At 40.2% G+C, this 21,824-nt stretch overlaps 2 protein-coding genes across 6 annotated transcripts in view; one reads left to right on the plus strand and one right to left on the minus strand.

The window, feature by feature from the left end:
* The first annotated feature begins 39 nt into the window (after positions 1–39).
* Positions 40–21,371, plus strand: aknad1 (AKNA domain containing 1). Of its 5 annotated transcripts, XM_082514182.1 has the most exons (23): positions 40–519; positions 1,710–1,919; positions 2,490–3,562; positions 3,702–3,776; positions 3,877–3,988; positions 5,338–5,486; positions 5,567–5,626; positions 5,733–5,866; positions 5,978–6,155; positions 7,313–7,470; positions 7,837–7,989; positions 8,247–8,406; positions 8,523–8,617; positions 8,715–8,917; positions 9,008–9,122; positions 9,723–9,899; positions 10,095–10,195; positions 10,327–10,464; positions 10,548–10,655; positions 10,859–10,970; positions 11,079–11,247; positions 11,399–11,543; positions 21,346–21,371. In XM_082514182.1, the coding sequence occupies exons 2-23, from the start codon at positions 1,715–1,717 to the stop codon at positions 21,351–21,353; spliced, it is 3,828 nt and encodes a 1,275-aa protein (XP_082370308.1). In that variant the 5' UTR covers positions 40–519; positions 1,710–1,714; the 3' UTR covers positions 21,354–21,371. The 5 variants fall into 5 exon arrangements, with proteins under 5 accessions (XP_082370308.1, XP_082370307.1, XP_082370306.1 ...); XM_082514181.1 differs by lacking the exon at positions 21,346–21,371 and having other exon boundaries at positions 10,569–10,655; positions 11,399–12,376; XM_082514180.1 differs by lacking the exon at positions 21,346–21,371 and having other exon boundaries at positions 8,526–8,617; positions 11,399–12,376.
* Positions 13,055–21,824, minus strand: part of LOC309694259 (scavenger receptor cysteine-rich domain-containing protein DMBT1-like) — a 38,980-nt gene continuing 30,210 nt past the window's right edge. Inside the window, exons 8-16 of the mRNA XM_082514184.1 lie at positions 21,371–21,685; positions 20,465–20,773; positions 19,502–19,810; positions 18,679–18,987; positions 17,920–18,228; positions 17,184–17,471; positions 16,027–16,341; positions 14,735–14,817; positions 13,055–14,644 (exon numbers count right to left, since the gene is read on the minus strand). Of these exons, the coding sequence (XP_082370310.1) occupies positions 14,540–14,644; positions 14,735–14,817; positions 16,027–16,341; positions 17,184–17,471; positions 17,920–18,228; positions 18,679–18,987; positions 19,502–19,810; positions 20,465–20,773; positions 21,371–21,685 (2,342 nt within the window). The 3' untranslated portion in view covers positions 13,055–14,539. The remainder of the gene's footprint in view (positions 14,645–14,734; positions 14,818–16,026; positions 16,342–17,183; positions 17,472–17,919; positions 18,229–18,678; positions 18,988–19,501; positions 19,811–20,464; positions 20,774–21,370; positions 21,686–21,824) is intronic.

Here is a 21,824-nt window from a genome sequence, read left to right on the forward strand (position 1 = left end):
CCCCTGCAGAAAAATCATTGGACGAACACATTTGAATGAAGAAGGGTGACGTTTTTGTGATAATGTAGCTGAGACAAGCACGAGCTTTATTATGTTTGAAAGTTTGACACGCCTTGGCTTTCAGCGTGCACACTTGTGGGGCTTCGGCACTGTGTATTATTATTTAGGAGGGTGAAAGTCTGCACATTCCCATACTTATTTTTAAAAAGAGAATAAGTATGTAATGGCCAATAGCCCAAAACTGTCACTTGCTAGCAGCCTTTTGGAGGAGGTTTCAGCACCGTTACCTAGCAACGAGACCCCGCTAGTTGTCATGCATGCTGCTGTCACCGCGAGTCCAGACGTTCAGCGCTGCCTTTTATCCATTATTAATGATGCCACAAAAAACCTGTTCAGGAAGGCATATGTCAAGAAAGATGGGGGAGATATTAAACCATCGCTGCTAGTTTCGAGACCGGGATCAACTTAAAGGTAATGGCACACTGCTGAAGAAGAACCAGCCGGCTAAACACAACCAAGGTAAGTAACCACCGCCAGCAAAGCATTTCAGTAGTACTATGTCACTGAAATGCAGCTCAGACTTACATGCAGAAACAGTACAGACGCTTAAACGTGTTTGGTAACACTCACGTGTAACTTGTAGTAGGAGATATATGTACTTTATATACTTTTGCTCCACTACTCTTATGAAATGTAGTTATTACGATTATGGTATCAAGTACCTGAATACATATATCACATGACAGTTTTTGTTAACATACATGCAAAAACTTATGAGCGATTGAAATATCACATCAGGGTATTATATAGGTATATTTAACTCTATATTAATAATGTGCAGTATTAACAGATTCCTGTGTGTTGCAAAATGCATTTTACAACTTGTTTTGTATAGATAATAGTTTTATATTATAACAAAGACACTTTTGTTTTAGCATAGTGGTTTTTTTCTTGGTTCAGAGTGTCAGGGGCTACACAGCAGAGTCGTTATGATATTGTATTTTCTAATTAGGGTTTTATTTAATTTGATTTTTTGTTTTTAATTCGGTTTAGTTCACAGAGTGTATTTATATAGTTTAGCTTTTAATAGTTTCAGTGTTAGATTTAGTCTTTTAAATTATTATTATTGTATGGAGGACATGTGTCAGATGTAAGATTTAGGAAAATCAGTACAGGTTTTATATTGAAAACACAGCTTTTAGAAAGCAGTTGACTGACAGTCTTGCGCACATCTAAAAATGTCAGTATTCACGTCCATCAGTGCCTCATCAGCCACATTGTATCTAAATTTTTACCAAAGTCACAGATACTAAAACTAAGGATTTTTTCTATTTTATGAAGGAAGAACCCATTTAAAACAAATTATTTATTTCTGAATGAAATAGATGAATTACTTTTTAAAAAATATTTATCTATATATTTATTTATAAGCCTTCTGCTGCTGTCAGACACTCAAAACAGACACAATACGTTTCACCCAAGCATATAATTAACTCAAAAACTTTACACCCTTGCAGCACGCAATCTTCTGTGCACACATTGTATTGATTGTTGAATAATTGACACCTTAGTGCTTTTTGATCCAGTGTTGTCACTTTGCAGGTTGCGTTGCTAAGAGATGAATGGTGCTTCGTTCAGTTTTCTCACCCTGCTTTTTTCTTAACAGAGGTGAGGAGATATTGAACAGTGCATCCATTTTTCTGTTGCAGAGTCCATGGAGGGAGACCTGGGAGAGTCGGATGAGGATGTTCAGGGGGAGGACAGACCCGTAGTGCTGTGGGAAAAATGCATCGAGCAGAGCTTCTTTGTTGATCTCAGTGAGGATGAAAGTCTCCACTTAAGTGATCTGGAGAGTTCTTTGGCCTTGCATCTGTCCCAGGCAGAGTCTGCTGCCTCTGAAGCAAGCATCCATCTTAGTGGTAAGACATGCAGGCACTGTTGTTTATTGTGTCAGTTTTCTTGTATACTACGGTGAATTAGTGCGTATATAATCAAAATTTTACATAAAACAATTTTTTTAATAATACATCATTATAAATATGTTGGCATGCAGAATGTTAAACATCTGCTATGTTTTTTTGCTCACTTCAGGTGTGACAAAACAAATGCAATGACACATATATTGTTTTTGCAAAGTCATGAGCTAGTTTTCACTCTCATCATTAAATGGCCTGCAAATGGTAAATGGCCTGCATTTGTATAGCGCTTTACTCAGTCTCTAAGGACCCCAAAGCGCTTTACACTACATTCCGTCATTCACCTATTCACACACACATTCACACACTGGCAATGGTAAGCTATGTTGTAGCCACAGCTGCCCTGGGGCGCACTGACAGAGGCGAGGCTGCCGGACACTGGCGCCACCGGGCCCTCTGACCACCACCAGTCAGTCACCACCATTAGCCTTAAAAGTTACAACAACCTAATTTAATGGAATCAACATGACCCTGTAATTAGGTTTTCATGGTATTTGGGTTTTTAATTTGCAGGGGACGCGGAGCTGTCTGGCTTGGATGACTCCTCCTCAGAGAGCAGTGTGGGCAGTCTGAGCGGGAGGGTTCTAGAGAGCAGTTCCAAGAGAAATCTCTTACATGTGTCTTCCCAAAGATCAAACACCATGCAAGATAAGCAGGGAAGTGAGGACACTGGACAAAATACCAGTGATGAGGATCAGGAGGACTTGCCATATGATGGCAACATTGGAAGCCCTTACTTCAACAAGAAAGATTCTTCTGAGGGAAACATTAGCTCTGATGGAGGACATACTGTTCATACAAGTCCTGATCTTTCTGGTCAGCTTGAATTGGTGCAAGAAGATATCAGCACAAAGCAGGACAACGTTTTTGATGCTTCCAAGCAAAGTGAGCTTGGTGGACCGCATCCTGGTGCTGCAGACATTAACCAGTTATTGCTGCGGCACTTCTCCCACGAGGAATTGCTGCGGTTGGGTAGGCTGATCGAGGCAGAGACCCTGCCAGAGGTGTCCCTGTTGGAGAGTGCAGACGACAGTGTTTTTAGCCAGGCTCCAACACACAACAGCAAAGCAGTGAATAATAACCACACAGAGAGCTCAGATGAAAAGAGTAATGCTGCATCAAAAAAAGCAAGTTCAGAAGAGCAGATAGAAAAGAAGACTCCTACTTTCACATCTGGTGCTTGTGCAAACAGCATGTCCAACTCTGAAAGTACAGATTCTAAGCAGAGCATTGGGGATTTCAGTGCAGATGAAGTAAAGCAGGACAAAGCAGATGAGGAGGAAGAGCAGGTTCAGAGAGTTCCTCTGGTGCGTACAAGATCCTTCAGTGAGATGAAGTATGGCCAAGGCCAAGTCCATTACCCGCTCCCCGACTTCTCCAAGGTTGCCCCTAAAGTGAAAATCCCCAAAACCCCAGCCAGATCACTTCCTCAGTGCCCTAGCACCATTCACAGAGCTCAGTCTTCCCCAGGCATGTTAGAGGTGATCAGCAGAGTCTTGGAGGACTCAGTCCTGCCAGCCGGGAAAGCTAATGTCTTTAAAGATGAAGAAAAGCACACTCCTCCTGCACTGGTGCACCATCTGCAGGTAGAAAGCATTCAGATCATATCTTTGCACTGCAAATGAACCTTAGACTTTCAGTTTCTTTAGCTGATATTTTCTGTCATCATTGCATTACTGTTTTCTTAGATAGAGCTGTAACATCCATCCTCTCTATTTTCTTTAGGCTGAATATGATAAATTACTCACCAAATACGCAGAGGCAGAGAACCTCATTGATCAGATGAGACTAGGAACCAGTGTGAGTTCTAAGGTTTCTTCCTGGTGTAATTCACACAGGCCTGTGTTAAATTAGTTACATTTCAAATGTAAGATACAAAGGTATTTATTGCTTTTCACAGAATCAGCTCTCCTCAGAACTCATGCTTTATTTAGAGGACGATGATGAAGATCAGGGGCAGTTAGCTGAGCTGAGCCATCTTGGATACAAAGCTCCTCATCTTCCCTCATCAGGTACGGCTCCGTGTCCGACATCTGATATCATGAAAGGTTAACTGCCTTCTACTACATGAAAATAAAGTCTGACTGGATTCCTCAGAGAGTGATCAGTTTAGATGACACATTTTTTAATGAAACCTTTTAATGACATTGAAAGAATAACTGAATATTTATGACAAACCAGGCCTGTGTATCTTTATTTAAACACCGAATGATCAGAAAGTCGAGTTAAACACTACGTTAAAGGCATGTTGTGCTCAGGCCGGCAGCTGCTCTCCAGTTTGTTGTCATTTTAGCTGGAAAATAGATTGATTATTTTATTGAATCCAGTATTTTGCCTTAGTTTTGTGGTGCCCCCTAAATATTTTGCATACTGATCCCTCCATACAGTCGGTGTGTGGCTCCTGTCCAGCTATAAGACACAGATAGTTAAGAGTTAATACTACAGAAATGAAATGAAATGTGCCATTATTCATTTTAAAAGGCCATTCTGTTAGAGTAACCAGCTGCTGGCTGTGAGCAGGGCTGCAGCTGCTCAGCCTGGCTGTGGTGATTGAAGCTGTTTACAGATACTGCTGTTGTCCTCCAGCTGCCAGTGTGGTTTAACCTGCACTGCTCTGGACAGCTACAGTAGCATCTGAGCCTGCGGAGCATCGCTGACGGGGACTCGGGCAATGAAACCATCACTGGGTGCACATAAAAATTGGTGTATAATGTTACAGCAAATAAAAACAGTCATGTTAAATTTAGAGTTAAGGTGGCATGTCATTCTGCTGCAGTAATCACAGCTACGGTCTGTCTCTACGGCGGTTCTAATAAAGCTGCAGAACCAGTAAATCTAGCACCCTTTGTAAACACAGTGGTGCAGATTTAAACCCCAGCATGCAGCAGCAGCGAGGGCTATACTGACTAACTGTAGTTTAATAATTTAAATAATACTTTATAGTAATGCAGAAAAGCCTTTCTCCATAGGTGATACTAGATAAGGGAGAGGTAACACACAAGTTTTTGTGAGGGACTCTAAAGTTAGTGTTGCCATGATCCTTGAGGGCCTCTGTTGTGATGTTATTCCCAGCCTAGTGGTTTGAGCTACATTACATCAGCTCTGACCCAACCCACCCTAACCCTATCAACTAATCACAGCAGAGCGTCCCTCACACTGCCACGCCTCTGGCTGAGCTAATGATTTGGTCTGGATGCATTTTGTGCTTGGCAGCATTATTTATAAAAATAAGTAAATAAAGCTACAAAGAAAGATATATTGGCAGTACAAATCCCAGAGGATGTGTCAGGAACATTTTACTCATAACTTATTACCTTAATTATGTTGAGTGTGTATGACTCCCATGTTGGCTTGTTTTCAGAAAGCTTAAATGAAAAAGCTGAGTCAGCTCTCGTCAGCACCATTAAGGAGGCGGCCTCAGCTTCCTCCAGCGAGCTTCAGGATAATCCCAGTGATGGGGAAAGGATGACCGCTGAGCTGAGAGACATCATCAGCCAGTTCATGCAGAAGGTGTGTTTGAAAATGACTACAGCTATTGTACAATTAAACGCACACATATTTTAAACGTTTACAAACCTTCTGCTCTTCAGGTGGATGAATTTAGATTTACTGTGAGCAACATGGCTGTAAGCACAGAAGAAAAGCAAATGGTAAGGATCCTTTACATCCTACATGTAAGGTAAACTACATTTCAAGCACAATTTGGGGCCTGCTTTTTTTCTGCATGGGCATTAGTATAGACTGATCCTTTTGCAGATGTTGAGGAGCATGATGGAGGCTCAAGACCAGTTGGAAAGAAACTACATCAGTAAGAAGGAGGAGCACAGAGCTCTGGAGATGCAAAACTACATGGGCTTATCCAGGAACACTGGCACTTTTGATGCTAACAGGTCAGAGAGACCCCGGGGTGGCAGCTGTAAGTGTCAGTATCATGTTTGTGCACCCATTTATGTGTGTGTGTGTGTGTGTGTGTGTGTGTGTGTGTGTGCGCGCGCGTGCAGACTAGTGGAAGGAGACATCTTTAGGATAGGCATGCATCTTGAGGACATTAAGGAGATCATAGACAAAAACGTGTGTGATCAGATTTCTCCTCCTCACTCAACATCCACTCCCACGTCCACGACTGTACCCACTCCTGTCTGCATGTTCACACCTTCACCTCCACCTTCCCTGCATGAGGTAAAAGACACACAGAAAATTCACGTTTAATGTTTTTGCCACACTATTCATATTCTCTGATTTGGGGCCTTTTATAGTCAGAATACGCTGTGAATAGTAAAAATGCAATGCTGCATATCAACAGTTCAAATTCATACTAGTAGCAATGCAATTGTAGGTTTCCAAAAATTGTGTTGTTATGTTTAATTATTTATCTGCAAAAAATGACATTGTGAATATTTTAAATGCTTGGTTTGAATAAAAAGGTCTTTGCAACATGAGGTGTGATCAGAAAGTTCTGAAAAGCCTTTTCTGACTTAGATTTAGTCTGGATTGTTTTCAGCGTAGCTGCTACTTTCAGATCTGTCAGCGGAACTTCTGTTATGCACTCTGTTGGATGCTGGAGGAGCTCCAGTGTTTTCTTTGTGCTCATTACCTGAGGCTCCACATTAAAGCTTGTAAACTGCACTCTTCAGCTGAAAATTGCTGTTGGCCGTTTCCTTATTGAATTTCTCCACAGGATTGAGCTTCTGTGAAGCATCATTTGAGGCTTCTTCACAGAAAGCCTCTGTCACCGTGATTGCCTCAAGTTTCTCAGGCTCTTCTTGGGCCTACAATTCATTTTCTTTTCAGAGCATTTGTTTCAGCTCCAGGGTTTCTTGGATGAGACCGTCCACCTTTGCAGATGACTGCTGACTGCTAGTTTGTGTATACATTCATCTACAAAAAAAACCAGCCTCATCTGCTTTGGCCTCCGGAGCTGGTGGTTAAACTCCATGATTTTTTAAGAGGGTTTTTCCTCTCTTCCTCTTCTTCTCCAAATTAAGCTCAGCTAAAAGCCTCTTATAAGTAGCTAAATGTTTGGTTTTCATGTTTTGAACAGTTGCCTTCACACTGGTCACCTTATCTACATTTTTTTTCTTGGAGTGCAGTTTTATATCTGCTTTTTCATGGTGGCTGCTTTCTGTCTTTTAGAGTCAGAAATATAGATTGAGAAGAAATTATAATAATCTCCTGTGCTCATGCTGCCTTTAAGGCTGAAATATATCTGCTCAGCCCTGTTGGTATGATAGGGATCCTTATTTGCATCCATGCCCTGCATCTTCATTTGTGACAAATCCTTTCCTGGTACAGATGCTAAGTATGTGCATATGTTTGCATTAACTTTTATGTTTCAGGGGCAAAGTTATAAGATGGACACAGAGGAAGAAGAAGAGGAAGAAGAAGCAGAGGAGGGCAGTGACCTTCAGATAAATGGTGGATCAGACCAAAGTAGTGAGCTCGTAACTGCTGACCCTCTAGTGAAAAACTCTGGACATGGCAGCTGCCAGTCACGGTACCAATAAATTTCTTCTTTGCAGTCTAATGTTTAGGTTTTAAACTTAAAACTTAAATTTTAAATCTTTCTTTTGTAAATATAACATTTTTATAGTTTCTGATATGCAGCTAATATACAGCTCGGTGGCAAATGTGCTGAAAAATTAAAGATGACTTGGATGGATATAAGTATACTGTAATAAACCCCCTTGTCCTGGCTAGCTGTTTATGCTGTGAGCGGTGCATACGTGTGTGTTTGTGCACGTTCTCAGCCTTCCTGTGGGCAGGTAGTGTTTCGTGTACACAGCTGGTGTTGGGTTGCACAGTACGGAGGGAAGGGAGTGCTTGGATCTGTGTGCAGGTATTCTTCTCTGGCCTGTTTTAGGGACTCAACGGGCTCCTTGGTTGGACTTGATGTCTGTAAAGATGAGGATGAGGAGAGGAGCTCTGGTTTGTCAGAGGTGGCAGATCACAGTGACATCTTAGCTTACCTGTGTGGAAACAAGACCACCTCACACGAGCAGTGGACAGTCAGCAGGTCAGTGTTGTGACTGTGAGGTGACTGACTCTCTGTTATGGCTTCTTATTGCTGTTTTTTAGTTTTATATTTAAGTCTTCATAATGCAAGAGATCTGTTTTTGCATAATATATTATCATGCTCAATACAGAAAACATAGGCATTGTCTTCTTCTCATAATGCTTTTCATATCCTACTGTTAAAAAAAGTTTTGAAACAAAACCACTGCTGTTTATTACACTTAGACTTTATACAGTAAACACTTGCTCTTTCTGCAGCCACAGCATCAAGGATAGAGTCTCCAGACAAAAGGATGAATGTGATCTGGGTGACTGTGTTAGTCTGGCAGTGGAGGTCTCCTGTTCCTCTGATGCACCAAGAGGCTCAGAGAGCCACAGCCTCTCAGAGCCGGATCTCAACACCTCATGTGCCTCGCAGGTCAGTTGCAGATACAAGCTAGCCTGTTTGACCGCTGCTGTCTCTTCCACACAATTAAAATGCAATGCAAATGTTCATGCATATCTTTTGGTTAAAACCTTGTTATTGATGCACAGAAGATGGTGAGTTCAGAGACAGACAGCGGATTTGGGAGCTCTTACTTGAATCATTCGGGCTCGGGATCATTTCAATCAAATCTGCTTCCAGAAAGGTGTGAGTGAGAGTATTTTAATGACTGGTTCACCATCATAAACATATCACATGAGCCTAACATGAGAATACCTTAAGCTGAGCTTTTGCTTCTGCAGTGTGTTGTCCCAGAAAGAAGGTTTAAGTAGCTCAGACAGTGAAGACTCGTGCTCCCACCTGCAAACAGCCATCCACCCTGCCATCACTGGCTACCAGTGGGCCAGCCCCCACCCATCTGTCCTAACACAACACTGTGGAGCAACAGCTGGAGTGGATCTGTGGGTGGACAGTACCACTAAGAAACCTTCAGCAATGCTGCAAGGTGAGTAATCTCCATCACTGCATGTTCACTTTTTATGTCATGTTTTCTGGTCAGTGCTAAAGTTCCTCGTGTCCACCACTGACCAAACAGGATCTGACCAAAGCCTGTCTGCTCAGCACCATCAGCTCGTATCTCAACCTCTACTTGGCACCTCCATGGATACTGATGGCAGAGGCAGCCCTCTGCGCTCCTGCTCTTGTAATAGGTCAGTATGCCGAAAACAAACACCAGTGTTAGTGAATAATCACTGCACTGCTGTGAATTCAAATGTTAAACCACTGTGGGTAAAATTATGAAGAGTGTGTATAATTAACATGAAAACAGCAGCAAAATAAAGTGGCACTTTATGGGAGTGGGACTTTCACCCTTTGAAAGTGTTGGTGCTCAACCTCTTTAAGAAGAAATAAAAGTTAAAGCCAGAGGGCAGTGTAGGACGCAAATTTGGTCTTGCACTTTTAAAGTGGCAGCAGACAACTGGTTATAAGGCTTATAGGAATAAATCTAATGCAAATAATTACTGTTGAGGCCACTCTTGAAACCTTTGAATTCTTAGAGCTCTCCCTTGAAAAACAGCTCATCTGAGATTCACCCTTTTGGTTTCAATCTCTCTGTGTTGTTGCCTTCATTACCTCGATCAACAACTGTTCTTTTTTTTTTTGTTTTGAAGGGGTTTCACAAGTATGTGGCTTTGTTCTAGCAGTCAGCATTTAAGCTAAATATTTGCCCGTATCTACTGGAACTTTATCATGACCTTTTTTCCCATTTTATGAACATTTACATTTCTGTGTCGCTCGTGTGTGACCAGTGAGGCTATCCTGGCCTTGCAATCGGAGGTGTCTAGGCTAAAGAAGGACCTGGAGGTGGGCTTAGTGCAATTACCTCACTTAGCTCAGAAGATGGACTATCTCACCTCAAAATACAGACAAGAGCGCCAGGAGCGCCGGTCCAGAACCAGGACTTACCAAAGTCCAGCCTGTAACAGGTGGGACTCTGATCATCATGGTCAATGAATGAAAGATGGACATTTTGTAAGGTGTTATCATGTTGATAGTGACATGTATTATATCTAGTAAACTAACAAGTAAGAATTTCAGTTTCATGATAAACATTTAAACAGAAATAACCATTTAGAGTCCAAATGTCTTCTCATATTGATTATTTGTATCATAACATGTAGAGTGGGGAATATCAGCAGCAGAGATGTGAGTAACTTCAGTTTCAGTCAGGCAAGGCTGGAGGACTGGATCTCATCAGACATGGACCCCAGCCAGAGCAAAGGTAGACCCCCACCAGCCATAAAACTGTGTAAACTCCAGTTGTCTGGCTCTAAGTTCCCTTCCCTGCTTTGATATGAGTGCATGCAGATGTTACTTCATCCTTTTAATGTAATTTGTTCGTTTGCTCTTCAGGCACAGACAGCAGTGAAACAAGCTCTGAGATAATGTTGCAGTTACACAGTTCACCAGCAGGGAGCAGAAAAGGTGGCAGAGGCGTATCCTCGGGACCTGAGTTTCAGTTTAAACACCAGGCGGTCCAGCCCAAAGGAGGTCAGAGCCAGAGTCACAGCAGAATTTTGTTTCACTTTATTTGGATGATTTTCTGTCTGATTGTCTTTGAACTGAACATTCAGTTTCTCCTGCTGCGTGGACAGAGGGAGGCCGCTCACTGGAAACTTCTGGGTTGAGAAGCTGCAGTTTAAAAGGAAAGAACGACATGATGTCTGACTTCAGACCACAGAGTGAGAAACTGTTTCATGTCAGGTTTTGTCCATCAAGGTTTTGATTTAATGAGTTATGAAACTGACCTCAGTAAATGTATTAGTGTTATCTGGATGAATAGTGTAAGGGCTGTAATACTGTAAGGTGAAAAGGAAAATCACTGCTGTCAATACGTACTAATTCTTACTGAGCACACTGTTGGTCATGTTTCTGTGATCTACAGTTGTCACAAATAGTTTACACTCCAAGGACAGATGGTCTCTTCTCTCCAGCTCGTTTCTCCAGAAGCCGCTGTTGCAGGTCAGCTACGGCTCCTCCTGCAGTCTGCCGGCCAGGTAAAATACAAGCATTAACTGCATTGATAGAGATATTTATCAGCTGTACGCTTCATAGTTTTTTCTTGGGATAAATCATTCTTTTTTGCTACGTGTTGTCAAATCCAGCTATAAATTCAGGGAGCCACCGCTGCAGTCCATGTCCCATCACAGAAAACCTTCCACTCAGTCAGACACAGCACTCCTGCCCAGCAATGTGTACTTTCAGCGGACACCGTCTCCATCATCCGTGCCCTTCAAGACTGGCAGCAGGACAAGCAGACGTAGCAGGAGCAAGGTCAAATGTCTCAAACTTTAACGCAAATCAGATAAACCAGTTCTCTTTATATACAGGAACATCTGCTGTATATCATAATAAAGATCAGGTCTTTACTGTGACATACACAAGTCTTACTTGGCTTAAGGGACAAGTTTCTTTGGTTTTCTAGGAAGAAGACGTGAACAGGACTCTGGACCAGGCGATTGAGATGGCTCGCAGCATGAAGAGGACCACTGACCGCATGGTCAGGAGGCTGTCTGTAGATCTGGCTAAGGCTCAGCTACACAGGAAACTGCACCACATGCAGTCACAAGGTGGAAGGAAACATCTGGAACCTGGCTATGGATGAGTTTATACTCTCATCTCTTTGCCTGATACCTTTATGAAATATATTTTAAATAAAGTATATCTGATTCACAGATGTGATCTGTGATACGTTTGTTTTTGTTTTCTTTTGGTTTAAACAGTATCGTCTATAGTAGTAACATGTATAGTACGTTTATAAAGTTACTGATATTTTTATGAATGGGCAACATTTTTTAAATATGAAATGTCTTCATGTTTTGATTTGATCTCAAGGCCTCTGAAGAACATTTTTATCCATCCATCTTAACTGTATTCTTACCAAAATGTATTCAAAAGAAATGCTGTGAGGCACAATGTGATCTCATAGTGACGACAACAGTAGACATAGAGTACATTGCGACAAGTTGAAGCAATAAATGTAAACTTATTTTCACAATGCTCCATGTCACTGAACACCCTGGTAATCTTTTTTTAATGTCAGGTGAAATATAAGAAGTGAAGCTACAGTGAATGTATGATTTACAGATGGAAAATATAGGAAGTAAACACATAAAAAATATAAAGTGACATAAAATTCAGCTTGATCCTTTTTAATTGGGTGCCGCAAGTGAAAATACATCCTTAACCATCCTTAGACATCAGGTGACTCTCTCTGATATTTCACCTCTTTACTTTGCCTGCTTCAGTTGTGTGTTTGTGATCATTTTCCTGCAGAATCATGCAGTGAGTTTCATGCGTTTGGCATTTGTAGTTTTTTCCTGTTTGTACCTACTTTGTTTTTTTTCTTTTAACTGTGATGTCAGTGCACAGATTTGGAGACAATACCTCTTTCTTACGACTCTCAGTAAATGATAAGAAACAGCAGCACAGTGCAAAGATTCATACATGTTGTCGACACTGAAATGCACCTTAAGGTCCCCACACAAAGATACGGGCACACACCTGTCCTCGGGATTAAAGCTGATGTTATTACAGGATTGCAGGAGGTTATTGTCCGCCGAAATTCAAACACGCTTTGATGTGATGGCCTTTCTCAGTCATGCACTGGATTCTAAAACTTCTTGTTGTGCTGTGCAGTGAACAGTGCGGTAGTAAAGGTTATCTAAAACCCACTAGTTTAATTGGTTTAACCAGTGTGTGAATGGGTGGATGACTGGTTGTGTAAAGCGCTTTGGGGTCCTTAGGGACTAGAAAAGCGCTATACAAATACAGGCCATTTACCATTCATATTTTAAAACAAAAAATATTCTGGCATCTCTTAAAGAAAGTTCGTTTTTAGCTCTCTTCCAGCAAACTGACTAAACCAGCTGATCTCCTCTGCACATCTAAGCAGAAAATGCAGAGATCATCCTTTTTTAAATCAAAATAAATAATAAAACTATAAAAAAGATGAATGAAAGACTGGGGCAGGTGGTTAGCAAGATGACAAAAGGCTGATAACTAGCAGGAAAAAAAGACATCACATTTAATACAATCACATATTTATTTCAACAAATTATAAAATGTGACAGAAAAACAGTGATGCAAAAAACTTGACAGTAGTATAAAGTGAAGTCGAAGCAAAGCTCTAGCCTTTTACTTTTTAAAAATACTGCAACTTTCTGATCATGAGCATTACTGCAGCTGAACAAACTTTATTTAACACAGAAATAAAAGCAGAAATATTTAATGTACTAACAGGAAATAAAGTCACTAATTAAGATTTCCTGTGACAGCAGTCCTACTAGCTGTGTTGATCTTGGACAGCAGGGGGCGTAGCTTTACCAACTATATAAATCTGGGACTCTCCACCATTTGACCCTAGAACAGAAGAAGCTTCTCGGATGAGAGGTGAAACGTCTTCAAGCAACTTAAAGAACCTTCACAGACTTATAGTGGTCAGTAGAGTACAGCAAGTTCAACAAAAGATGTTGTTGGGTGGTAACATGATGTGAAAAATTTCACTGATCCTATGCTGTGTCAGAATTACTCAGCACATTACAGCCACATGTTGGATCAGTGGTGTCTGACATGCTCTCAGAAATCAGTATATTTTCCTTGACTTCGTATCTTCACAGATGGGTGAATGAAAACACTACATATGTCCCACAAAAACTTGTTAGCCACAAGGACGGAGTCAAATGCAGGCCTGATTAAATCTGCGGGGGTCTAGTCGGTCCTACTGACACAAACCAGCCTAATGTGACCAGATCCCAACAAAGTAAATGCGGGTCAGTGAGTGTTTTTGTTTGGGACATGTTACTGATGGTGAGAGGTGGTTTGAAATTTTCATACATTTAGACATCAAGCATGTGAAGGAACTGACATTAATGTTAGAGATATTTTTGGTCTTTGTAAACTTGTGGACTCCACTTTTCTGTTGCAATAAAAGGCTGACAGTTTAGCTTAGTTCAAGAAATCATCAAATCAAAGTCAAACGTCATAAACGTCATATTTTAAGTTATAAGCGGCATGGATGTGAGTCTTGAGTCACCCCTGTTTTCCTTATATTCGCTATTTCTTAATGACATGACTTTCAGACACTGTTGATCTGCTCATCTTTCTGACTCCTGTCATGTCTTCACTGCAAATTGCAAACCACACTGAGATGTACAAGCTAAAAAGCTGTTGGATGATGTCATTCATTTAACCCCCTCTGGTCCCGGCTGCATACTTCTCCTTCTCATCACTGTCATACATTCCTGCTGTGAGTGCCACAGGATAGGAGGCTATAAATAAGGGAACTTGTTTTTTTTTAATGGCAAATAATTTCAAACACTCGAGAGTACAAAGACATCACAAACTGACACATATTCTGTCTAGCTAAAGATAGAGGTTATTGAGGGAAAAAAATACTTAATCTGTAAAAACTTCACTTTTAGAATCAGAGAAAGATGAAAAAAAGAGAGAGGACTGGAGTATATATGGACTAATATATATCTATATACATATATAGAAAGAGATAGATATAGATAAAATCAGATAGTGGATTTTAAACTTGTGTGTGTTTCTATGTGTTTCAATTCTATTCTATTTCTTGGACCGCTTCCTCCTCAGCCTCCACTTCTTCAGCTCTGGAAACATCCGTCTCATTGTTCTCCTTTTTGTCTGATTTCTGCTTTTTGATGACCTGGAGAGACGATACACAATCCATGTTACTGTTCCTACACTTCTCAGCTACTACTCAGTTTCATACATGCTTTTATTTACTCTGATGTACCTTATAGTAGAAATGAAGGGCAATGTTCTCCAAAAGCAGAACCAGAGGCAGGAGAACATATCTCAGGATTGGAGTTCTTGAATCTGTGGAAAGAGATCAGTCATCATCACTTACCACAGAACAAACTGTCATATAATTTATTTTGTTTTAAAGACATTGAAACAAATCTTGTGAAAAATCTCCTCATAAATCATGTTAACATCAATAGATTATAAAACAATGGGCTCCCAGTGAATGAAAAAACCCTCTCCACGAGATGGAGGTGTGTCCTCAACACAATATTACCCAGTTATGGTTTAGGAGGCGTGGCTCGATCTGACAAATATGGTGACCACAATACAACATTGCAGACTGTACAACAGCCACTAATGAACTACCTACAGTTAGGTTTAGAAAGCTTTAGATTTGTGTTATTTTAAGTGTGTAGCCACACTTACATGATGTAAATGTGAGACTCAAAGTGATTTTGAAGGATTCAACAAAAGTATTTAGTGTGCTGTGAAGAAATTAACATTTTATAGCCACAATTTTCAGGCACTTAACAGGTGTGGGTTATTTCTTTGTTCAACTTTTTTCATAACATATGGCATCATTAAACTTGATTAAAACCACATACTTACAAAAAATGTTTAAATATTCCAAGTATTTTTTAAATCCTTTTTCTGTGTCATCGAAAACCTTCCAACATGATGCAGTCAAACTATCACTGCCATGATCAGTAGATGCTACTGACTGTGTATAGATGGAAGAACCATTAGCAGATGCATAAAGACTGAGAAGACTGAACTAAAGTGTGCCATTTCTTTTGGCTAATAACAAGCATTAGCAAAACAAAGGCCAAAAAGAGAAACTGAAACCCTTAACATGGAAAACACACTAGGGCAAGATAAAGACCTGCTCTGTCCTATGGAAAAAGAAGACTACGACTTTATACAGTACAGACACACACGGGCAATCAGGGAAGCAGAGACAGCCGGGGAGAACAAGACACAGCTGAATTAAATCACAGAAAACTAAACAATGGAAGCAAAACTAAAAGCAAAGCACAAGGAACACTCGCTCTCGAAATCTCGATAATTAAATGTGGAAAACAGACACATGAATGAATGAGCAGAGAACACTGAGCGAGGAATTAAAGCAACGAGGAACTGAAAACAAGACTAAATAGACTAAGAACAAGTGCAAATGCTAAACAAGACTTGAAAGTTTAAAAAACTCAAAACATTACGTAAACTGACCCATGACACTCACAGCAAACAGAAATATTGAGTTCTGGTGTTTGCTTAACTTACATATAACGGAGACATAAATCCACTCCGCCTCAGGAGAAGTGAATGTTCCTTCTGTCAGAGTTATCTCATACACACAGCTGTAGCGGCCCTCGTGTCCAAAGTCAGCTACAGGGAAACTAAAGGAGGCTGAGCTGTTGACAGATGTCTTATTGTGTTTCATGTTGGAGCCAGAGTAGATGAGATTGAAAACTCCTCCTGAATAGCGATCATTGTTTGAGCAGGTGAAGATGAAGCTGTAGCCCTTCATGATTTCTATAACCTTAGCAAGTCTTCCATCTGGAGATGTCACAGAGATCCTGGGCTGCTGCAGCAACACTGAAAACAAAATAAACAACAAATAAAGAAGCTCTATTGAAAAAGAGGCACCACCTGGTGGCGGAAAAAACTCTGTCACTCTTTTAATGCGTGTGTCATGTGTGAATATGATCCAGATCTTTTTAACTGACTGAAAACATTTAATCCATCATTAAACAAACAAGACAGCTCAGGATTGTTGAGGTGCTAGAATCGTTTATCCCTCAAGAATAGGACAACATTTCTCTCCCAAAAGTCCAGCAATTCTTTGGTGCCCAGACAATTCAGATTAATTCAGTTTTTATAGATATTGAGAATTCAAAACACCTCAAGGCGCTTTATATTATACGATAAAGACTGTACAGCATTAAAGAGAAACTGCACCCTATGAATTAGCACTTGGCAACATTGGGAAAGAAAGGCTCCCTTTTAACAGGAAGAAACCTTTGGCCAAACCAAGGATTTAGATTTTAGATTTAACAGGGAGTCAATGAAGAAATGCCAACATGGGAGAAATATGCGTTCTCTTTCTCTCAGTCTCTCGCAGCTGTATTTTGGATTAACTGAAGGCTTTTCTGGGAGTTTTTAGGGCAGGATGAATATGAAAATCTTTATTCACATGGCATGTATTTTAATTTATTGATTGCAGTGAACACTGGCATGAAATTAAGTTGGGTTTCTGCAATCTTAGACATAATTGGGAAGTGACTATTAAGTGTTGTCATTGATCGATGAACTGCTGAAATTAAGACTTCTTATCTTAATGGATGTTATATTTTCATGCTAATAACCTGTAGTGGGCGTAACAAGTAAACACAGTATTTTCCTGTCACTGTAATATAAGCAATAGTACATTTTATTACCAGTAACAGAGACGGTGACAGAGTCACTTGTGGAGATGCTGGAGTCGTGTGAATATTCACACTGGTATAATCCATCCTTGTCAAAATCTACTTTGAGGATCTTGAATGTAGCAGAGTTGGTGGTTGATGGTTTTTTCTGACTGAATGAGCCTGAAATCTGCTTCAGAGTAAATTCTCCTTGTAGAAGCTGCTGGCTTTGAGGTGATATTGAACAAGTGATGCTGACATCGCTTCTCCGCTCAACTTTACCAGCAGGAATCATGAAGATTCTGGGCTTTGGAAGGATCACTGAGGAAAACAGCAGTCATGGAGAGACGATTCAATTAAAAATGGCAAAAATTTACTTTATATATTAATAATTGTCATGGAAATTTCAAATAAACCCGCAAACATCTCGGTGAGCATGATTTCAAGTGAGCTTAATAACATATTGCAATATGAAGAGACTCTGGTCAAACACCTAAGCGGTCTCTGACAATGGCTGCCATCCTCACATCTTATATACCCACACTGACAAAGACTCTATGTAACTCTTACATGTTACACATGTGTGTTAGAGCATAAGGCCCATTTACGGTGCACATGCATACAACTGGTGAAAATGTGCTTCTACATTACTAAAGTGATATGGTTAAACTATGTGATCAATACAAAAAGAAAGAAATCTCCCACCACATAACAGTATTTAAATATTATTGATATTTAATGATAAATATTTAAAAAAATAATTTCTCACCTGAGCAGACAACACCAGCATCCTTTTGGTGAGTACAGTCATGTGTCCCAAATCCTCTGTGCTGACACTCAGTCAGAGATCTCTCACTTCCTGAACAGTCCACATCATCAAGCCAGATGGATCCACTTCCCTCAGCAAAGCGGGCTGATACAGCAGCACTCTGTGCCGTTCCACAGCCGAGCTCTCTACAAACCACCTCAGCATCATTTATGTCCCAGTTATCATCACAGACTGTTCCCCAAGTGTTGTTGTAAAAGATTTCAACTCTTCCAGAGCACAAAGTGCTTCCAGATAATCTGACTGGCACACCTGGGCACAATGAGCATAATAAACAATAAGACAAAACATTTTGATGGACTGAATGTTATTCAGTGTGTAATTGGTTCATGAGTGCAATCATTTGCAAACTTTACATCACTGAGCTGCTCAATGATCATAAAAATCAAACAAAAGAACAGTCCTACAGTCCTATTTATATACTTTATGTTAAGTTCACATTTCAGTGTTATAGGACGCTTCAATCATATTAAATCGGTTTCTTTTGACAGTTCTCACTCATCACTTTATGTGTCAGGCTGTGAATAATTAATATTGAATGATAACAAACAAGTCAAGCTAATAATTTTTCATAAATGCTGGAGTCGTAAATAACATTAATGACATAATATTAAAGACAAAACCAAGAAGTAATGAAATAAATAGTAAAAAATTGTATTGACCTTTATTATTAATTTACCTTTGATTAGTAAAGTTTCTTACCTGAACAGACAACACCAGCATCCTTGCTGTGTGTACAGTCATGTTTCCCAAATCCTCTGTGCTGACACTCAGTGAGAGATCTCTCACTTCCTGAACAGGACACATCATCAAGCCAGATCGATCCTCTTCCTTCACCAAAGTGAGTGGACTTAGTGGCTTTCAGTGCTGTTCCACAGTTTAACTCTCTGCAGACCACCTCAGCATCATTTATGTCCCAGCCATCATCACAGACTGTTCCCCAAGTGTTGTTGTGAAAGATTTCAACTCTTCCAGAGCAACGAGTGGACCCAGTTAATCTGATGCGTGCACCTGAACTCAGAGTACATGCATTTAATATTTTAATTGAACATTATTGTGAGACTCATTTCTGTACATTAAATAAGTTTCATTCAGCTCACGTTCACTCAGACTCACAGTGCACAAATACATGGCAATAACTACACACAGACCCACATTTATGTCTTTTAATTACTGGCAGTTTAAAAAGATGATGGAAAACATATTTCTCTGTAGATTACAGCTACATTCATAGCAGAACATTTTCAGGGGTGTAATTTCCGGGAGGTTATGACCCCCCCCCCTCCCCAATAAAATTATGAATTATCTCGCATAAATAGGCTGTTCATATTCTTTACTCATTTCAAGTATTAGTATTATTTGTATTAGTATTATTGAACATTTTATTACTGAAAAATGCAGGATGTGCAGGATGGTTACTTTATGAGATGATTTGCAGTGATCACCCTGAATTTTAGGACAAAATAGGCAGAGAAGCAAAACTACTGTGAGTTAATGATAAATCTGTTGATGATGAGAGATGTACCTGAACAGATGACACCAGCATCTTTATGGTGTGTGCAGCCATTTTTCTCAGACCCTCTGTGCTGACACTGGATTATAGACCTTTCACTTCCTGAACAGGCCACACCATCAAGCCAGATTGGTCCACTTCCTTCACCAAAATGAGCCTCTTTAGGAGGTGCTAGTGCTGTGCCACAGTCTAACTGTCTGCAGACCACCTCAGCATCATTCAAGTCCCAGCCGTCATCACAGACTGTTCCCCATCTTTTTTTATTGTAGATTTCAACTCTTCCAGAGCAACGACCTGACTGATGCCCAGATAATCTGATTCCTAAACACAAAACACAGAAAACATATATTTGATTATGATTGTAATGCGTTCTCCTATTTAATGAAGGAAATGGTTTCAAAATCTTCCGACAAGTGAGCCTTTATAACTGTTGCAAAAATCCAAAAGACAACAGGACTACACACACACACACACACACACACACACACACACACACACACACACACACACACACACACACACACACACACACACACACACACACACACACAGGGGATGGGATGCAGGCTGGTACTGAAGAATGCAAAGGTTGGACTGCAAAATGTTCTTCTTACTTCACCATAATGTGTTCTAACCCTGTTTTTTTCTTCCATACAGGTCATTCAAACAAGGAACAGTCTGTGAAAAAAACAACATTTGGGGCTAGATTTGCTAACATCTGCAGTAGCCTTCATGCAAACTTCAATTAATGTCAATTAAAACGTCTCTGACACACAACTTACAACAAATTACACAGATCCTAATGCCAAATTACTGGATCACAGACAGCAGCAGCTATTTTAACATTTTTGGATGATTTTGTTTAGAAGTCTCAAACATGTAAATCTCATTCAAACAGATATATTTCTCTCTGGTTTAGAGCTGGGTTGGATTATTTTGAATTGAATACAGTGCGTGATTTAAAAAGAGTCTCACCTGAACAGATGACACCAGCATCCTCACCATGTCCACAGGAATGTGTCCCAAATCCTCTGTGCTGACACTCAGTTAGAGAACTTTCACTTCCTGAACAGGACACTTCATCAAGCCAGATTTGTCCTGTTCCTTCACCAAAGTGAGCTGACTGAGTGGCATTCAGTGCTGGTCCACAGCCTAAATGTCTGCAGACCACCTCAGCATCTTCTGTGCTCCATCCATGGTCACAGACTGTTCCCCATATTTTATTGTGATAGATTTCAACTCGTCCAGAGCACTGAGTAGACTGATGTCCAGCTAATCTGATTCCTTATCAGAAAACACAGAAAATATATATTTAGTTACAAATATAATGTTTTAATGATAGCAACATCTGTGTCAAATATATTTTTTTGAAGTTAAACAAGCGGGTAAAAAAGATAATAACCAGACAATAGCCAGGAAGCAGATTGGTGGCATGCAGAGAAGCTAATCGAGGAGGAGATAAACAAACATGGAGACAAAACCTACTTCACACCAGAAGGAATAATGACAAAACAGAGATAAGATTAGGACAGAATGGACACAAAAGGGAACTAATATCATCTGAGGAACTAGAAATATGGATAACAAAATGGCAAAATCTAAAGGAGAAAACAAAAATAGCAATCCAAAAACACAACATGGAAGACAAGTTACACTTCAAGAACATATGAGCTCAAACAGACAATCAGACCGAGGGGAAAAAAAGGAAGTAAAACCTAAACGTAACCTTCAATGTAAAACAGGAAGTAAAAAAACATGATGCCTTTGTGTAGATATTTCACTCATTTGAAGCACAATCAAACACACAGTTGATGATGCAAAAAATAGCACAGCTTACATATTTCTCTGTATTACAGGTGCATGAATCAAAAAGAGTCTCACCTGAACAGATGACACCAGCATCCTTACCATGTCCACAGGAGTATGTCCCAAATCCTCTGTGCTGACAATCAGCTAGAGAACTTTCACTTCCTGAACAGGACACTTCATTCAGCCAGATGTCTCCTGTTCCTTCACCAAAGTGAGCTGACTGAGTGGCTTTCAGTGCCGATCCACAGTCTAACTGCCTGCAGACCACCTCAGCATCATTTAGGTCCCAGTCATTATGACAGACTGTTCCCCATGTTTTTTGCTGGTAGATTTCAACTCGTCCAGAGCACTGAGTGGACCCAGAACCAGCTAATCTGATGGGCACACCTAAATGCAGAAAACACAAAGAATCTATATTTTAAACAGAGAATAAAGTATGTTTTGAATGTTTTCAGTTGTTGATTATGGTAACTATTTCAATATGTTCATGAAGTTTTGATGACATAAATTTTTTTACCCACAGTTA

This window comes from Aulonocara stuartgranti (assembly GCF_965226115.1).
Source record: "Aulonocara stuartgranti genome assembly, chromosome: 18".
NCBI lineage: Eukaryota > Metazoa > Chordata > Actinopteri > Cichliformes > Cichlidae > Aulonocara > Aulonocara stuartgranti.